This window comes from Sapajus apella, unplaced genomic scaffold, assembly GCF_009761245.1.
Source record: "Sapajus apella isolate SASKATOON/1434 unplaced genomic scaffold, GSC_monkey_1.0 scaffold110, whole genome shotgun sequence".
Classification (NCBI taxonomy): domain Eukaryota; kingdom Metazoa; phylum Chordata; class Mammalia; order Primates; family Cebidae; genus Sapajus; species Sapajus apella.
The window spans coordinates 922,874-941,358 of NW_022437050.1; the positions used below are offsets into that span (position 1 = coordinate 922,874).

The window sequence follows — 18,485 nt, forward strand, 5'->3', positions numbered from 1 at the left end:
CCCAGTATAGTTGCAACATCTTACTCATCTGGCCCTTTCAACATCTAAGGCCAGGCTAGGTTCTCATAGCAACTGGCTCTCCAGGAACTAATGAAAGAGAAAGCAAGAAACAGTGGAGGGGTTTTGGTGGTAATGGAAGACGGGGGAGATAGAAGTGGGGCTTGCAGAAGGTCGTGGTGAGGCAGAGTGGTAAACAAACGCGGAATGAGAAGTCTTGCCAAGCGCAGAAGACTATCATTGTGTAAACACACAATATGCTTCAGGCTATGTATTGTAGAAAACAGTTCCTGCCCTAAAAGGTGTTGACATTTAAATTAGGGTAGGATTATGCATCTGTGACACAGACTGAGACAGAGACAGAACAAACACACAAACACCATTTAATTTCATACTGCAGCAAAATTCTTTGGACCAAACCATGGGATCAGAATTGTTATAGATACTCAGTGAACAGTTCCAATGCATTCATTCTTCCATTCATTTACTCCATAGGCGTTTGAGTGCTTGCACTCGATGCTGGGTGCCGCTGAGCCATACGTAAGACGCCAAGGAGTTGACAGTCTAGTCCAGTCAGTGACGGGGTTAAAAGGAATTCTCGCATCATTGCTACTGCGAATGCACCAGGACAGGATCAGCCCTTCAAATCTCCCACGTGGTCCCTGCAGGTTAGTGTATGTGTCAGCGCGTGCGGCCCGTGGTGTTTGGCAGTGAGAGAGCACGTGTGTCAGAATGGCGCGTGTCACAGTGCGCGTACAGGTGTCGCCGTGGTACGCGTCTCCATAGCTGCCGGAGCAGGGCTATGCCGGCTGGGCGAGGCTTATGTCTCCCGCCCACACACCGGAGGCAGCGCGGAAAGCACTCCGCGGGCGCGATTGTGAGTGAGAGCGGGCGCGCGCGGGAGGGGCGGGGGAGGGGCGCGCCGCGCTGGCTGGGAAGCGCGCAGGCGCAGAGTGTGGAAACCCGGCCGCGGCCGCCGCAGAACGCCGGGGGCGGGAGGAGCGAACGTAGGAGGCTATGGCCGCCGCCGCCGCCGCCGGCTGCTGAGGGGCTCGGCCCGCGAGCGCCTGCTGCCGCGGACGATGATGACCGTACGGGCCGGGCCGCTGCCGCTGCCGCTGCCTCCGCCTCCCCAGACGCAGCATCCGAGGCCCGGTGCAGAAGAGCCGCCGCTGTGAGCCGCGCTGTCCCGGCCCCCGCCGCCGCCGCCCGAGGAGAACGGGAGGGCTGGCGAGAGAGCCGGGGAGCTGCGGAGCCCGCCCGCTGGCAGCGCCGTCCCCCAGGGAGGGAGGCCGCAGCCTGAGGTGACCGCGCCGCCAGCCCGGCCCCTTCCCATCCCCGCGCCCCATGGCCGCTTCCCACGGCTTCCCTCCCCTCCCCCATCGTCGCCGACTCCTTCCTCTTCTTCGTCTTCGCCCCTTTCCCTTTATCTCGCTTCACCTCCCTCTTCTCCCTAGCTTCGAAGGAGTCCACAACCCCTGTTCACCTGCAGCACCCCTCCCTCCCATCCTCCAGCCCTTCTCGCGGTCCTCGCCTTTCTCCGACCCTGCGCTCCCCTCCCGGGCCCCAAGCAAAGTCCCCTCTCCTCTAGCGCTCTGGCCTCGGCCGCCGCCTCCCCACCCTCCCATCCTTTCCTCTCTCCAGGGCCTGGAGCGGTCCCTTACATTCCTAAGATGCCCTTCCTCGGGGCTCTCCCCCTTTGCCTCTCCAGCATCCCATTTCAAGGCCTTTTTCAAGACCCTTGTAGAGCGGCCCTTTTGCAGATCCCTTTCTCTTTTCCATTTCCAACTTTGCCTCTTTTGCGTCTTTGTTCAGTTTGCTTCCAAGCTCCGCTCCCTCTTTCCTTTCGCCTTACCCTCCTTTGATCTACGCAGCCCCAAACTCAGGCTCCCCTCTTTGAGGTGGTGTGAGGTTGTTTAGGGGTGCGGAAGGGCCTGCCAATCCATTATTCGAGGGGGGACCCATTGCTCTGCATCCCGTCCGCCTGCCCCTTCTTATAGTAAGGGGGTTCCTCGTCCCTTCCTTTTTGTCCCTGTGGTTTCCTCTGTCACTTGCCATTCCTTACGTCCTCTCCCTCCAGTTCTGCTTTCCCCACCCAAGGACCCCCCAGACCCGTGCACCCCACTTCTGGAATGAATTCCCTTTCTGTTCGGGGATGCTGAACTTCGCCCACGTTTTTCTTCGCGAGCCTTTTGGTACGTAGCGTGGCGTGGCGCGGCGCGACGGAGCCAGCACCCTTGGCGAGATAGGAGGAGAGCTCCCGAGCCTCTTTCCTGGCAGAGTTTTTGCTGAACGTAATCTCTTAGCCCCGCGGCGGCGGCGGCGGCCGGGTTGCTGCTGCTACTGCTGCTGTGCTGCCTGCTTGCCGCGAGCTGGGTTGGGGTTACTATAGTTCAAACGCAGCTGAGATCAGCCGGCGTGGTGGGAGGAGGTGCGGGTAGAGAGGAAGGGGGCCTGTGCAGTGAGCAGGCGTCAAAGATTAATGGATGGCTTTGCATCGCAGTCTGCAGTAAACAGGAAACTAGTCTGAAAGGGAAGGAGAGGACTGTGTGTCTTTTTATTTTTTAAAATACGGAGTGTGCAGTTTTACTGAATCTTGAATCATGCCCAAAAGGATGAGCTGTCGGTGCAGCAGTCGTGACCCAGGCTGAGCGCCCGATGGCAGAAGTAGCAGTTTTATTTCCTCTCTCTGCTCCTTAAGTTGAAAGATGGCCTTTGTATTCAGAGTGGACTCCCTGTCTTTGCGGTTTTGGAGATGATGAGAAACCACAGAATTGCTAGTAGTTTATGTGGAGATCAGGTACATACAAAGTTAGCTAGCAACGAGTGGGAGTGGGGAGGACCAGCTATATTTAAAACATGTGCCATTGCTTATGTAAGACGTGCGTTCTCTTTCCTGGCATCTCAGTTCTGGGCTTTTACATAGGATTTTAGGCTCTAGTTTTGTGCTCTTAACATTTTCAAGGCTTACCATCCTAACAGATGGACAGCCCAAAAATTTGCTTTTCTTAAAATCAGTTTCACTTGATGGTAGAATTTTTTTTTTAACCGATTGGGAGAAAGATTAATGGTGAATCATGATTTTTGTTTTTCTTTTTTAGGTGAAAGGTGTAGAAGTGTACTGAATAATTTTAAATTGGGACACTTGTAATTCTTGTTTTTTATCTTTTAAAAAAAAAGTTTAGGAGATGTGAGTACTTTTTTTTTGGTGAAATCACATTTTTCATTTCTCTTATTTTACGTAAGTCTTCAGCAGAGTTTAGCTGTGACTTTTAAAAAAACCTGCATGTTTCTTTTTTTTTTTTTTTTTTTTTTTTTGAGAGGGGTTTTACTCTTTTTTCCCAGGGTGGGGTGCAATGGCGCGATCTCGGCTCACCGCAACCTCCGTCTCCTGGTTTCAGGCAATTCTCCTGCCTCAGCCTCCTGAGTAGCTGGGATTACAGGCATGCACCACCATGCTCAGCTAATTTTTTGTATTTTTAGTAGAGACGGGGTTTCACCATGTTGACCAGGATGGTCTCGATATCTTGACCTCATGATCCACCCGCCTCGGCCTCCCAAAGTGCTGGGATTACAGGCTTGAGCCACCGCGCCCAGCCAAAGCCTGCATTTTTCTTATTCAGGACGATTTGTTCGGTTTCTTCATATTCAAAACTGAAATGCCATATTTTCAGGAAAGTGTAGAATGAAGCCCCCTGTGTTTTCTAACCTACAAATCTGAATGGTAAACTATACAACATTATAATTCTACAAGACATTACTGTTTTCGTAAGTACTGATTGCTGCTTCCAAGCCTGAGAAAGTCATTTAATGAAATCGTTGTGGTCTCCTTTTTGGTTATCATTTGTTGAACCTCTTGTGTGGGTTTTGGAAAGAAATGTCTTTTTTTTTTTCTTTTTGGTTTGTTTTAGCTGTTTTACTGTATAAAACATCTTTGAGTCACATTTAGTTTATGTTACCTGCAGAGATATCATGTTGGAATATTACTTTCCCAGTTCCTTTCAGAGTTCAAGGAGGAAGTTTTAAGATCTTGCATCAAAGGTAAAAGAGTATAGGAACTTTATATGTTTGGTTTTGGGTGTGTTAAACCTTTCATTTTTCTCTGCTTTCAGCTCTCCTGCTTATTTTCTAGGATTATTTGGTATTGTTTTGTTTTTAAGAGAATTTTGAGCTCTCCCCTTCTTTAGAGTGTGCTCATTAGCCCTGTCTGACAGTAAATCTGGAGGAAGATAAATGAGGTAACATTATAAAGGTATTCTCTAGCTCAGGATAGAAGGCTCCATTTTACTTCGAGTTTGTATAATAGAGTGATTTGGCAGGTGTGAGTAATTGCAAGTACCTGCAAAGAAGATGAATATTTTAAAGTTTTGTTTTGGTATTGGTTTAGTGTGTGGTCCTAAAGTGTAGTGTACAGTACCTGTTTGTGATGGTAACTATCATGTGGACTTTTACTTTAGAAATGTTCAGAGTTTTTAGAAAGGTTCAAAGGTTTTGAAAATTTTTTCTCTTTGATTTTCTCTGTATTAAATTTGTTTACTCAGTGCCCTCACACATGACCAGCTTGCCACTAACTTGCTAAAATATCACTCACGTATAAAAAAAAAACGTTTAGTAAGCAACAGATTCATTATTAAATGGGCATACTTAATCCTATCCAAAGTCCTCCTTAAAAACATTTCAGTCTTGAGTTGGCTATGTAGTAGAGTTGGGGATCTTTCTTGGATATTGTTCGGTATTGACAGCTTTCGGGACCCAGTATTTTTTTTTTTTTTTTTTTTTGTAGAAATAGAAATATGTCCTATTTTCTGTTTCTTATTATATTTGTTAGGCAGAAGTGGTGGGTGGAAATTGAGGGAACATATACCATTCTGCTAAGGGACTTTTTAATAGAGATGATCCTGTGTATGGATTAGGAAGGTTTTTTTCCCTAGCAGATTTTGATTTCTAAAGCAGGATTAGTTACTTGGTTATCTCAAATTTTCTTCTTTACCCGTGTAGGAGCCACAGTAAATAGTGAACATGGGTACATTTTAAAATAGCAAAACATTGAAACAGGAGGAAGGTTCCAAATCAAATGAAATAAATATGGGCTATAAGTATTAACTCAGTAATAGCTCCTCCCTGCCTTGTTGCTTATAAAAACAGAGGTAGTGATTTTTATTGGATTCCAAAATATGGAAAAAGTTACTTTTCCTTTATAGTATAAAGACTGTCAGTAATACTGTCATCTCAGTACATGGCGATTTTCACAGTGGCTGGTGGTTTATAAGAAAATCTATTCATATTACTTTGAAGTATGTTCCTGAGAGGGTATTGAATTAATCAGTTTGCTCACCAAAGTAAGTATTTATTTCCTGTGTAATTTCCAAAGCTATCTACATGGCTTATGCACATAAAAAACGCATTAAACTTTTTACCAACAATTTCTGTGAATATTTTTTTCCTGGGATTAAAAAAATAATAATATGGGCTTTGAGAAATTCAGTTTAGATTACTCAGTGGTGTGGTTTGCAATAAATGTTAAAGGTTAGAGATTTTACTTGTCAGTGCATTTTTCCCCCTTAGGACATGATATTTAGTTTCAATTTTTACAATATTATTTTTTCTTCTGTAGGAGAATTACCAAAATGATCTTATTTCATATGATTATTTCATGTGAAATAATCAGAATTACAATACTTACCTATAAAAATGTTGTCTATATTATTGGTAGGCTATTTATATATAAAACATTTGGGTTATGGGAATGGTTGATACATGATCATTGAAAAGCTTTTATTAACGGTTTGCCAAGTTGAATTGCCTTTAGCTTTTAACTATCTGAACTAGGAAGCTATGAAAATTGGAGGGTAAGATGGAAATACTGACAAATATTTAACCATAGCATAGCAATCTGTCACTATAATTTTCTGCAGAAATAAATGTTTTCGTTTGTCCTGTAATGTCTGAAATTACTGCCAAAGCTGGAAATGTGTTTAGCTTTCTCAGCAAAATTCTTAAAAGGATATTGTCAGAGCCAACAATCCAGAATTATCTTTACTCTTTAAATTGTTCTTTATCCACTTTTGTTTGCCCTATTTTTTTTTTTTTTTTTTTTTTTTTGAGACCGAATCTTGCCCTCTTGCCTAGGCTGGAGTGCAGTGGCGCGATCTTGGCTCACTGCAACCTCCGCCTACGGGTTCATGCGATTCTTCTGCCTCAGCCTCCCTAGTAGCTGGGACCACAGGTGCGTGCCACCACACCCGGCTAATTTTTATATTTTTAGTATATGAGGTTTCACTATATTGGCCAGGCTGGTCTCGAATTCCTGACCTTGTGATCCATCTGCCTTGGCCTCTAAAATGCTGGGATTACAGGCGTGAGTCACCGTGTCTGGTCTTGTTTGCCCTATTTTATAATTTTTTTGGATTAATTTGAAGCTCTATCATAAAGCAGCATGGCATTGAATTGTTTATGTATTTATTTAAGATGGAGTCTTGCTCTGTTGCCAGGCTGTAGTGCAGTGGCGTGATCTCGTCTCACTGCAACCTCCGCCTCCTGGGTTCAAGCAGTTCTCCTGCCTCAGCCTCCTGAGTAGCTGGGACTACAGGCCCGTGCCACCATGCCCAGCTAATTTTTGTATTTTTAGTGGTGACAGGGTTTCACCATGTTGGCCAGGCTGGTCTCAAACTCCTGACCTAAAGTTCCACCCGCCTCCGCCTCCCAAAGTGTTGGGATTACAGGCATGAGCCACCATGCCCAGCCTGAATTGTTCCTTTAAATAGTAAATAGTGCTGATAACTGCCGTTTATTTCTTCCTTCCCTGTCCCCACATCCCCCACTACTTATCAAGGCCTATGCAGAGACGGGCTGCAGACTCAATGCGTGGCTTCTTCCATGTGCCTGCTTAACTGTGTATCAAGGGAAGAATTTGATGATCATTTGATGAACACTTTGAAGGCAGATTATGGGAATTTTAGGCCATGTTTAATTTTAAAGATTCAAGGAAATAATATTGTAAATAATAATGTTTTCCTCTACCTGTATCTAATGAATTCTCTAGATTGTAAATTTAGTACTTCAGTTTTGATTAAGTGAATAAAGAAAAGGATAGAGTACAAGATGCTGCAAACTTAAGTGTGTGGTTGTCAAGCTTCTTTTGAATTGCTTAGGCTTTTTCAAGGGTAAATATTCAAAATTTACCCTCTTAACGAGCTACTTAAATCTCAGTTTTATAGGAGTCAGTGAATTTTTCAAGCGAATTGTATACAAGTTACAGTAGTCTTACAGAGTGTTTTGTTGCTAAGTTCCTAGATTTGGAGGAGTGGCCTTTTAAAAAATTAGTTTTGAGGCCTGAACATTTAGTCAGAATTATAAGATTGGGCAGACCTGAATGGGCCAATGTGAAACCACTGTACAGAGATTATTTCATGAATATAATCTAAAAATAGTAGATGTGGCTGAGAAATAGTATTACACATTCTCACATAGTTTTGTACAGTATGTGACAACCCATTAGATTTATAAAAGGATATCTAAAAGCTATTTGTATTGACTTTTTATTTTTATATATTGTTTGTTCTAAATTTTAGGTCTTCTCCAAGAAAAAAACAAAACAAAACATGGCTGCAAAGGAGAAACTGGAGGCAGTGTTAAATGTGGCCCTGAGGGTGCCAAGCATCATGCTGTTGGATGTCCTGTACAGATGGGACGTCAGCTCCTTTTTCCAGCAAATCCAAAGAAGTAGCCTCAGTAATAACCCTCTTTTCCAGTATAAGTATTTGGCTCTTAATATGCATTATGTAGGTGAGTGTTTATATCACATTTTCTAATCTTATAGTGAGCATTCTGATTTTTGTCTTTGTATATTTTTGAATTTGGGTAAAATAAAGTTCATTTTCATTAAGATGTTAGTGATATAATTATTGATGACTGTTTATGAATCTTTTTGATAGTTTTGTCTTACCATTGCATATGAATTATTAAGGGAAGAATAAAGTAGAGAGTATTAGATTTATTTTACTGGATAAAACTGGAAGGTAGAAGAAAACATTTTAGAATTTAGTATGATGAAATATAAACAATGATAAATACTTTTAGAGACATTTGGCCCCTTCTAATTTGTCCTTGTTTTGGGATTTGGTAGTAATTCAGAAAGTAAGCTTTTTTAAAATGCAACATTCTTTATTGTTCCCTGAGACAAACGAAAACATTAACATCAGCTGAAGATAAAGTGTTCAGCTAAATGAAATGTGGGAAATGATACTACAATTTGTTCCATAAAAAAAAAAAATCCTTCTGGAATTATGATCTTTTTTTTTTTTTTTTGCTTGAATCCCCTTTCAAGAAAAATGTAACTATCATTGATACGCTATGTGGTTAGTGGTAAAAAGAATGATGAAATATTAAAGAAATTAAAGTCAAGAAATACAAGCATGAAACATAAAATTTGTCTAGAATAAAAGTCATAATCCTTACTTTTTAGGTTAAGTTTTGATTTATTTATAATGTATATAGCAATATGTTTTATTAATGTTGTGATTGCAGAGTTCCAGACATGGTTTGAATGGTACTATATTGGTTTTGCTAATATTGTTGTAGTTGCCTGTCACAAAGTGTATCTTTTATAAAGACATGAAGAGTTGTCCTGTCTCTCTGAGGTTGATTTTTATCTACAAAAGGACTTCCTGGGTTCTAAAACTTAGCCCTGAGAACCCCTTACATCCCTAAGAGAGTACCAGGTAAGCCGTTGTGGAAAGAAGTATGATGAAGTAGAAAAGACAGCACACTGGAAACAAAACATTTTGGTTCAATAAGCTCATCTTTTGTGGATGGCATTACCTTGGGAAAGTCTCTGAAATAAGAAGGTTCCTCTATGTTGCAAAACATTGTAATTCTCAGCCTTTAATTAAAGGCTTTGTATGCTAGCCAGTTTATGGAAAGTAATTCCAGTCAGTTGTAGAACAATTGGGTACTTGGCTTAGATTTTTAGCTTAATCAGCAAAGTCATACATAACTGTGGTTTTAAAAATGTTCTTCTATGTTATTTCTGAATAGGTTGAAATATTTATTATAAAAACAGCTGCCTGATAACCAGAAATATTAATTTTAGAAACTGAATGTGTTCTAGTACAATTGAAGTTCATATTCTGGTTTATAATTTTGGAAACTCAGTTGAGCCCTCTTAAATACACTTACTCCATGCCAAAGTAGAGTAAGCTCAGTGGTTGCATGAACAGATATTTTCAGCTTGAACAATTTTTTGGTTGGAGTTACCTTTGTCAAAGTATTACCTAGTGTTTATATAATGCTCTTGTTTACAGAATTTCACCCTCAAATACAAATCAAATTTCACCTTAATAAAATAGATAATATATTTATGTTCAGAAATCAAAAAACATAAAAAGTAAAGTATCTCCCTCCCATCTCTGTTATTCATTCTCTGAGTTCTTACTCTGAACACCCAAGTAGCATTTACTTCCTTCTGTATGATACTTGAGATATTTTTATGTATACATAAATAAATATAAAATATATATATTTTCCCCTTTTATACAGATGTTGTTACCATGGTATACATGGCTCTGAACCATGTTTTTTGTTTGTTTGTTGTTGTATTATGGAAGCATAACTACTATATTTAGATATTTATGAAATAGAGTCTTGTACTCTTTTTTTATGACAATCTGCCAAATCTTGAGACTCTGAATAATCAATGTTGAGGGCTCGTTTCTTCTCTTCCCAATTGCATTTTACATTGACATAGTATCCTCATATGGATCTACCATAATTTATGGAACTAATTACTCCTTTGGTGGACCTTTTAGATAGCCTGCCTTCTGCTATTTTGTACAGTGTTGTGCTAAATAACTTTGTATAGCTATAATTTCAACAAGTACAAATATGACCTTGGGCTAAGTTACAAGAAGTGAAGTTCCTGGCTTAGAGAGTATAGTTACTCCTCAGTATATGCTGGAGATTGGTTCCAAGATGCCCACGCATACCAAAATCTGCACATATTCAGGTCCCTCAATAGACCCTGTAGAACTGTGTATGCAGAAGTTTGGCCCTCTGTATATGTGGGTTTTGCATGTTGCAAATACTGTATTTTCCATAAGAGTTTGGTTGAAAAAAATCCACATGTAAGTGGACTCTCACAGTTTAAACCTATGTTGTTCTAGGGTTAACTTATGTATATTTGAAGTGTTGACATATAGTACTTTCCATAGTGTTTTACTATTTTGTAACTCCAAAAACAGTGGTTAAGAGTTCCTACAATCCTATATTCTTATCAAAACAGCCTGTTAGCACACATATTTTGGCTACTCCAATAGGTGGAAAAATTGATTTTTTGAACTCAACTTAGTCTTAGTTTGCATTTCTATTATGAATGAACTTACACATATTTAAGAAAAATCTGTGTTTTCTTTTTTGAGAGTGTCGGTTTATATCTCCTGCCCACTTTTCTGTGAAATTCTTTTTTTACCAATTTGTGGGAATTTGGTATATATTACAGAAATTAATCCTGTGCGATAAGTTGAAAATCATTTTTCCAGCGTCAACTCAGTGATTTTGCTTATGATTTTTTGACATTTAGAAGGTTTTTTTTGTGATTGAATTTACCATTTTTTCCTTAAGCTTTAGTATTTTGAGTCAATTAGAAAAGCCTTCTTTGGCTGGGTGCGGTGGCTCACGCTTATAATCCCAGCACTTTGGGAGGCTGAGACAGATGGATCACCTGGGATCAGACGTTCAAGACCAGCCTGGCCAACATGGTGAAACTCCGTCTCTACTATCACTCCAGCTTGGGTGATAGAGCAAGAAAAAAAGCCTTCCTGATTTTTGAGTTTATAAAGAATTCTGTTGTGTTTTATCTTACTATTTTTGTGTTTTTATTGTTATATTTAAATCTTTGCTTCATTTATCTGTATGAATAGTGTGTTATAGGTATATATTTTTTTTGTTTAGTCCATTTTTTCCTGACTATTATATACTGAATTCTCATGTATATTTTGTTTTATTTTTGGACATCTCTTCCTTTAGTCTATCTGCCTGTTTGTGAACTATTAACACACTGTCTCATTTGTTGAGGGTTTTGATTATATTTTACTGTCCGATAGGGTTAGTCCCTTCCGTTTTATTTCCTCCTCACACCTTTTTTTTTTATGGTTAGTTTTCTGTGTGAATTTAAGAATTGTCTAGTCTCAATATTGTCTAGGTCTCCTTTCAGAAACAAAGCAATCCATTTGAGTTTTTTATTGAGATTGCCTTATTAATTTTTAGGGTGGATGGGGAGCATGAGCTCTTGCTGTGTTGCCCAGGCTGTCCTGGAACTCCTGGGCTCGTGATCCTCCTGCAGCAACCTCCTGAGTCTCTGTGACTACGAGTATGCAGCACTGTCCCTGACTGCATTATTATTCAGTTTTTAAGTTAGGATGAAGAGATAACTTACAGATTCTAAGTCTTTTCTATGCAAGAACAGAGAAAGTCTTTCTATGTTTAAGGTTTCGAGTACTTCTGAAATGTTTTAAAGATTTTTCATATATGTCTTTGACATTTATTGTTAAGTCTCTAGGTATTTTATCATTTTTATTGCTACCGTAAGTGGGAGTTTTTCCGCCTTTATGTCTTCTAATTGTTTGTAATTAAGGAGCTTAAAAATTAAGGTAGGGAGCAATAAAGTTTGTATTTGTCGAATGTAATTGTATCTTCAAACTTAGAAGTTTTCCAGGGTGGTTTCTATTGAAAGAGAAGTGACTGTCCACTGTTTTTTTGGAGTGTAGGATATGAAAAGAGGAATAGAAGTGATATTGGTAAGGTAGAGTAGGGCTTTTGTGAAGAGTCCTGAATACATACCATAGATAGTGTGCTTAATTCTATAGGTCATGATGTGTCAGTGAGAATTCTACAGCAGGTGAACTGCATTTTAAGATTCATTAGGCAGTGTTTTATGGATGATAGATTGGGGAGGGGAGAAACTGGAGGTAAGAAGGCCAGTTAGGATTTTAGGCAAGAGGTAATGAGAGCCAGAACTGGCAAGGTAGAAATTAGAAAGGAAAAAATGGATATGAAAATCTTATTGAAACTACCGTCACCAAAATTATTAGTGACTTAAAATGTAAAATTCAAGCTTCACTTATGTTCTCATTCTACAGACTTTGCTATATTTATCGAGCTGTTTACCACTTCCTCTTTCTTGAAATTTTTTTTTTCCCTGATTCTTCTCCTAACTCTCTGACCATTGCTTCTGATTCTTTTGTTTTCTTTAGACTTCTTAAGTGTCGATATTGCCCACAATTTGTGTTTAATTTTAATCTTTTGTTGTTTGAGTGACCTCACATAGTTTTGGCTGCAAATCTGTCTCCGCTTTATACTGCTGTTTGACCACTGTTGTCTGGAGTTGATGTTCTTTCTCTGTGATTCCCAGGAACCAGTTCACATCTCTACCATAGCAATTATTATGCTGCATTCTAAGGGTCCATATGCTTATCTATTTTCCCAACTGTTAATTGATTGTGAGCTCCTTTAAGGTACGAAGGGGGTTGTTATCTCAGTATTCCCAGCACTTCACTGGTGCCTGATAATGAATGAATTTTAGATGTATGTATGTACATGACAGAGTCTCATTCTTGCCCAGGTTGGAGTGCAGTAGTGTGATTATGGCTCACTACAGTCTCAGACTCCTGGGCTCAAGTAACCCTTAGCTACTGGAGTAGCTGGGACTAAAGACATATATCAAGGTCTCATTTTGTTACCCAAACTGGTCTTAAACTCCTGGCTTAAAGTGATCCTCCTGCCCCAGCCTCCCAAATTGCTAGGATTATGGATATTAGCCACTGTGCCCAGCCCTGAATGAGTGGATTTTGAATTACTTGTTAGACATTTTCACCTAAATAGCCTATAGACATTTCAACTTGTCAGTCACCAAACTCAGCACCTTTATCTCACCTGAGAACTCCTCCTCCTCCATGTTTACTGTCTTAATAGCAAAGCTGTCTTCTTGATTACCCAAGCTAGAAACATCGGATCTTCACTTCCTTGTTCTTACCTGTAGATAACCACTAAGACCTATTTAAATATGTATCTCATGACTGACTGGCAGCTCCATACCCAAAAACAGTTATAAGCCAGGCTCTCACTTTCTCTCCAGTCCTGCTGTTGTGCCGAACCCCTGTGGGCTCCACTGGGAGATGACACCAGGTTAAAGAGGCTGAAGAAGACACCCAGAGCCAGCAAACCAGACATAGTTTTTTGTTGTTGTTCTTGTTGTTTGCAGACTTACATACAGGGAAGAGAATCCAGTGGCAGTGGGCTGGACATAACTACAACTTCTTGCAAAAAGCATGCAGTGTATATAGCATTTTTACTTAGCACCTTTTCCCTAACAGCCTCCACATGACAACCTTCATTCATCCTAAAACTCAGAGCCTAATCCCCTGTGTGGCCAGTGTTCCACGGGATGCACCACGGGCTCAGATGTTCCTCATAGACAAGGAAGGAATCTCTGGATTGGCCACTCCTGGATTCCCTAACTTGGACCACACTTTTAGGTACATTTGCCATACAGGGTCAGTCTCAGTGTATTGCTGTCAGGTGTGTTTACCCTATAACTACCATAATGTTTAAATAGCAGAAGTTATTAGATTCATCAGTGTTGTTTTAAGCAGGCCATCATTTTTATTTATTTATTTATTTTTCTGTTCTCACAGTCTGTTCTCATAGGTCATCATTTCTATTTTATTTTTACTTACGTATTTATTTATTTAGAGACAGAGTCTCACTGTCACCCAGATTGGAATGCAGTGGTGCGATCTTTGCTCACTGCAGCTTTGACCTTCTGGTCTCATGTGATCCTCCCACCTCAGCCTCCTGAGTAGGTGGGACCGCAGGTATGTGCCACCGCACCTGCCTAATTTTTTGTATTTTTTGTAGAGACAGGAGTTTGCCATGTTACCCAGGCTGTTCTCAAACTCCTAAGCTCAAGTGATCCTCGTGCTTTGGCCTCCCAAAGTGCTGGGATTACAGATGGGAGCCAGTACACCCAGCCCTTATTTTTTATAGAGACAGGGTCATGCTCTGTCACCCAGAATGGAGTACAGTGGTGTGATCATAATTCACTGTAACCTTGAATTCCTGAACTCAAGTGATCCTTCCACCCCAGCATCCTGAGTAGCTGGGATTATAGGTGTGCACCACTACACCTGGCCTAGGTCATCATTTTTAAATGCTGCTGGTCTTGCTTTTTAGTTATAAATTACTGTTAATAATTTAAAAACTAACAACTTTGTCATTATAAACTTTGTTATGGATTGTTTGGTTAATGCCGTAGAGTGAGTTGTGATGCATATTTGTATCAGTAGTATTTTTAGCTTGCATTTTTCAAATGATTAGATTATATATACATTGTAGTTCAGATGATTCATTCGTACTGCTCTTATAGTTAGTATTCATAATCTCTCAAACTTTTCTTAGACAAATATTTTGCTATCACAGTTATTTTTCCACTGGAAAATGAAAATGGGGTATAGATGAGCCATGGTGCTTTTGTTGTTTTGGTTTTTGTTCTCTTACCTAAATGGATATCTGAAGAATTTGAGAACCATTTGCCAAATCTAAACTCTTGATTATTGTATCTAGACTTTATATGGAGGCTTTAGCTGGTAGTTCTTTCAGCATTGCCTCCCAATAATCTTTCTGTTAACATCAAGTTCTAGTCTAACCTGCAGAATTTTCTGTCCCCTGGAAATATCCTTTTATGCTTTTATGGTTTTCATGCTTGTGGTTCTCTTTTCCTAGAATGTTTCCCTTTCTTCTTAGTCTGGTAAAGAACCATTTACTGTTTGAGATCCAAGTTAAGCTTAATCACTTAACCATAGCCCTTCTAATGTTCATTTATTATAGCAGCACCAATCTCATAATTACTTTTTTCCATCCTTAACTTTTCATTAGACTATTATTCACATTAATTTTGGATTGTCCATGTCTAGGAATGCAAGTGGGTCATGCTTTACACATAATAATGTTGATTGGATGACTGGATAATTGAAAGAATGGATGAAATGAATATGTTTGATCTAGAAGACTTGGCAGCTGGTTTTATATGAGATATGTAGAAGAAAGAAAAGACAAGACCGTTCTGGGAAGGAAAATGACAGTCTCATTAAAAGAGTTTAAGGAGAAGTTTCATGTAATAGACATTAGAAAATCCTTCAGCTACAATCAGTGGAAATGCTTAGTAACTGTAATATGTATCTTTTAAAATACCCCTAAAGTCAATTTGAGGTAGGAATTAACCAAGTTGGAGAAATTATTTTAAGAAATAAAGAGCAAATAAAAATACTTATCTCTGGCTTCTGAAGGATGGTCCTTGTAGTTAGGGTGTGTAGGAAATCCTCAGTTCTATCTTTTTAGTCCCAAGCAGGCTTATGTTTCCTTAGCTTTTAGCATGATTGATTGAGCATGGGAGAGGCATTAGGGGATAAGTAGGAGTATCTGTGCCTTAATAAAGATTCGTAAATTAAGTGGAAGATGGTTATAGAAGGGTAGGCTGGGTCCAGATTGTGTAAGACCTAGAATGTCAGGTTCATAACTTTTAGAGCAGGAGAATTGTCAAGTAAAATTGATGGTGTTAGGAATATTACCCTGGTAATGAAGTATATCGGGGTATCCTATCTTTTGACTTCCCTGGGCCACATTAGAAAAATAATTGTCTTGGGCCACACATAAAATATACTAACACTAATGATAGCTTATGAGTTTTAAACAAATTGCAAAAAAGAAATCTCAAAATGTTTAAGAAAGTTTATGAATTTGTGTTGGACTACATTCAAAGCCGTCCTGGGCCACGTGCAGCCTGTGGGCCACGGTTGGACAAGCTTGAGGTACAGGGTGTGCGAGAATAGAAAGAGACTAAAAGAAGGATGGTAGTATATTGTGCATTGCAGAGCGGATTAATAAGGGACATAGAGATTGGAATGGAGGGGTAACATATGAGGAATTTGTCAAGGAAGGCTCAGCAGGACTTGATAAGAGAGAAAAGATGACTCAGGTTTTGAGTCACTTTGAGTTACTTTGTTGAGGGAGGAGGTGGGGAACACAGTTTGTACTTGTTGAATATGAGGGGAACACAGTTTGTACTTGTTGAGTATGAGAACATTTAAGTGGAATATATCTCAGGTGTCATGAGATGGGATGTCTACTTAGACTAAGAAATGAGGACATGTTTTTGCATGTATCGTAAGTTCTCAGTAACTTTGTTGATAACATTTCTGGAAGAGATGCTGATATTTGAAGTCACAAAACACGTTGTTTGCACTAGGTACTGTATATATAGAGAAAAACAGTCATTTAGGAACCAAATTTTCAAAGTTTATTGGAAAGGGTGAAAAGAAATTAAGGGGAGAAGTTAGAGGATAAGAGGAAATCCATGTCACAGAGCCAAAGAGTAACAGCATTTTGATGGTAGTTGCTTGGATTTTGGGGATCAGCAATAAGCAGGATGTCTTAGATGTGACAGGTAGGCAATTGTTGACTTCCAACTTTCTTTAGAGCAAAAGAGTTAAGGGGGTTTGAAAAGGGATTGTAGTTGGTAAAGGGAGAAATAGATGCTTAGAAAATAGAGGCATTGGGTATAGATCTTTTGAAACATTTGGCAGTGGAATGAGAAAAATAGTTAATAGGAAAAAGAAATCACTGTGAAAACAAGTTTATTTTCAAGATGGATAAAAGTCCTGCACATTCTTTGAAACAAAGGTAAGGAGTGATGCCAGGGGGAACGACTGAAGGCATAGGAAATAGAGGATCTTCAGGGGTTGGAGAAATAAGGTCTTGAATCACGTGGAAGGGGCAGCCTTAGAGGGAGATATTAAGATACTCATTTCTTCCTCTGGGACTAGAAAGAAAGAGAATTGGCATAAAACAAGTAAGTTGACATCAAGGAAAGGTAGATGATGAAAGGAGTTGTGTTGTACATTTGTGTGATATATTTGATTATTAGGTAAAGAAATCTAAAAAAGAAGTGAAAAATACAATACATTTTCAACAACAAAAAACCCATAGTGGTGTCACTATGCTAAACTTACTTTGGTAAGTATAATCAAAAACCTCATAAAACACTGAAACCTATTTGGAAAGTTATTTCAAGCTCTTTCTTTTATTGTAATTAATTGGGAAACTAAATTAATATTGTATGTTATTTATCTCTCTTTTAATTTCTGCTACAGGTTATATCTTAAGTGTGGTGCTGCTAACATTGCCCAGGCAGCATCTGGTTCAGCTTTATCTGTATTTTTTGACTGCTCTGCTCCTCTATGCAGGACATCAGATTTCCAGGTAAGAATATAACCCCATTTTTGAAATGTATGACTGAATTTAAAGTTTTCTTTTGCCAGTAAAATACTTTTCATGAACACTATTAAGTAAAGCTAAGGCTTTGATAGGTCCAAAACTGATTTGATACTCATTTTCTAGATCTTACACAAGATTAATAGCTGGTTTGTGCTCACATTTTATTTCTGCTTTTAAAAAACAAGCTTACCATGAAACAAGCCTTAAGGTTATGTTTATAAAGATATCCTTGAACTTTTCCTTTATTGCCTGATAAAAGAATTTCTAAAGGCAGGCTGTAGGGACAGTTTAACAATTATAACTTCATTACTTTAGGAAGTCAGTTTATGATGTATAAGAATCAGCATAAGATGCAGCCAGGTGGAGTGAATGATTGGTCTACATTATCTGGTGAGGCTGATTGGGTAGCTCAGAACTTCTGTCTCTTTAGCCATATTGTTTGCTAGACCTAAATTTTAGCACTTGGGGCTGCCAATGAATATGAACTTCCTATTTTGGAACAGAATGTTAAAATATAGGTGGACCAAAAGTGATGCTATAAAGTAATGGGTTGGAATACATTTTAGAGGTGTAATTTCTTTTGAAACTTAAGTTTTATAATTTTTGATATAAAGGTATTTACCACAATAAAAGATATTTCCAATTCTAAGAGGAGTGGCAGTTACCTTGCATTATAGTACAAGCCATAATAAGAGTCTGAAACAGATTTTGGTGTAGTTGAAATTTAATCTTAGAAACAGTATTTTTACATATTAGGAATTTCATTGTTTAGTTTTTTAAAACATTAACTTTTTCTGATTATAAAATTATGGTGCTCACTCTAGACAATTTTTGGAAAATACAGAAAATTTAAAGCCGGTTAATAATCACCTGAAATTATACCACCCAGAGATGGATGTGTTAATACTCTGGTACTTTTAGTTTGTAAAATACTGTTCAGTTCTCACCACTTCTGTGGATATGAAAGGAAAAGAATAACTAAGATAGTCACTGGGTTTTTTGCCCCTCTTGTTGAAACAGGACCTCCAATTCTCTTTAATATTTTGTCTAATTATTTCTCAAAGTCCCAAGGTGTTTCCCAGATGCTTACTCTTCTTGCGTTTTCCTCCTTTATTCCTTCCTGGCTGATTTTCTCTGCTCCAAATGGTGCCTGGAGGATGGTG

General features: G+C 39.2%; 1 protein-coding gene across 1 annotated transcript in view; it reads left to right on the top strand.

The window, feature by feature from the left end:
• The first annotated feature begins 390 nt into the window (after positions 1–390).
• The window catches only part of RNF145 (ring finger protein 145), a 47,964-nt gene continuing 29,869 nt past the window's right edge, over positions 391–18,485 (top strand). The window contains 4 exon segments of the mRNA XM_032259539.1: positions 391–643; positions 646–665; positions 7,569–7,782; positions 17,199–17,307. Of these exon segments, the coding sequence (XP_032115430.1) occupies positions 514–643; positions 646–665; positions 7,569–7,782; positions 17,199–17,307 (473 nt within the window). The 5' untranslated portion in view covers positions 391–513.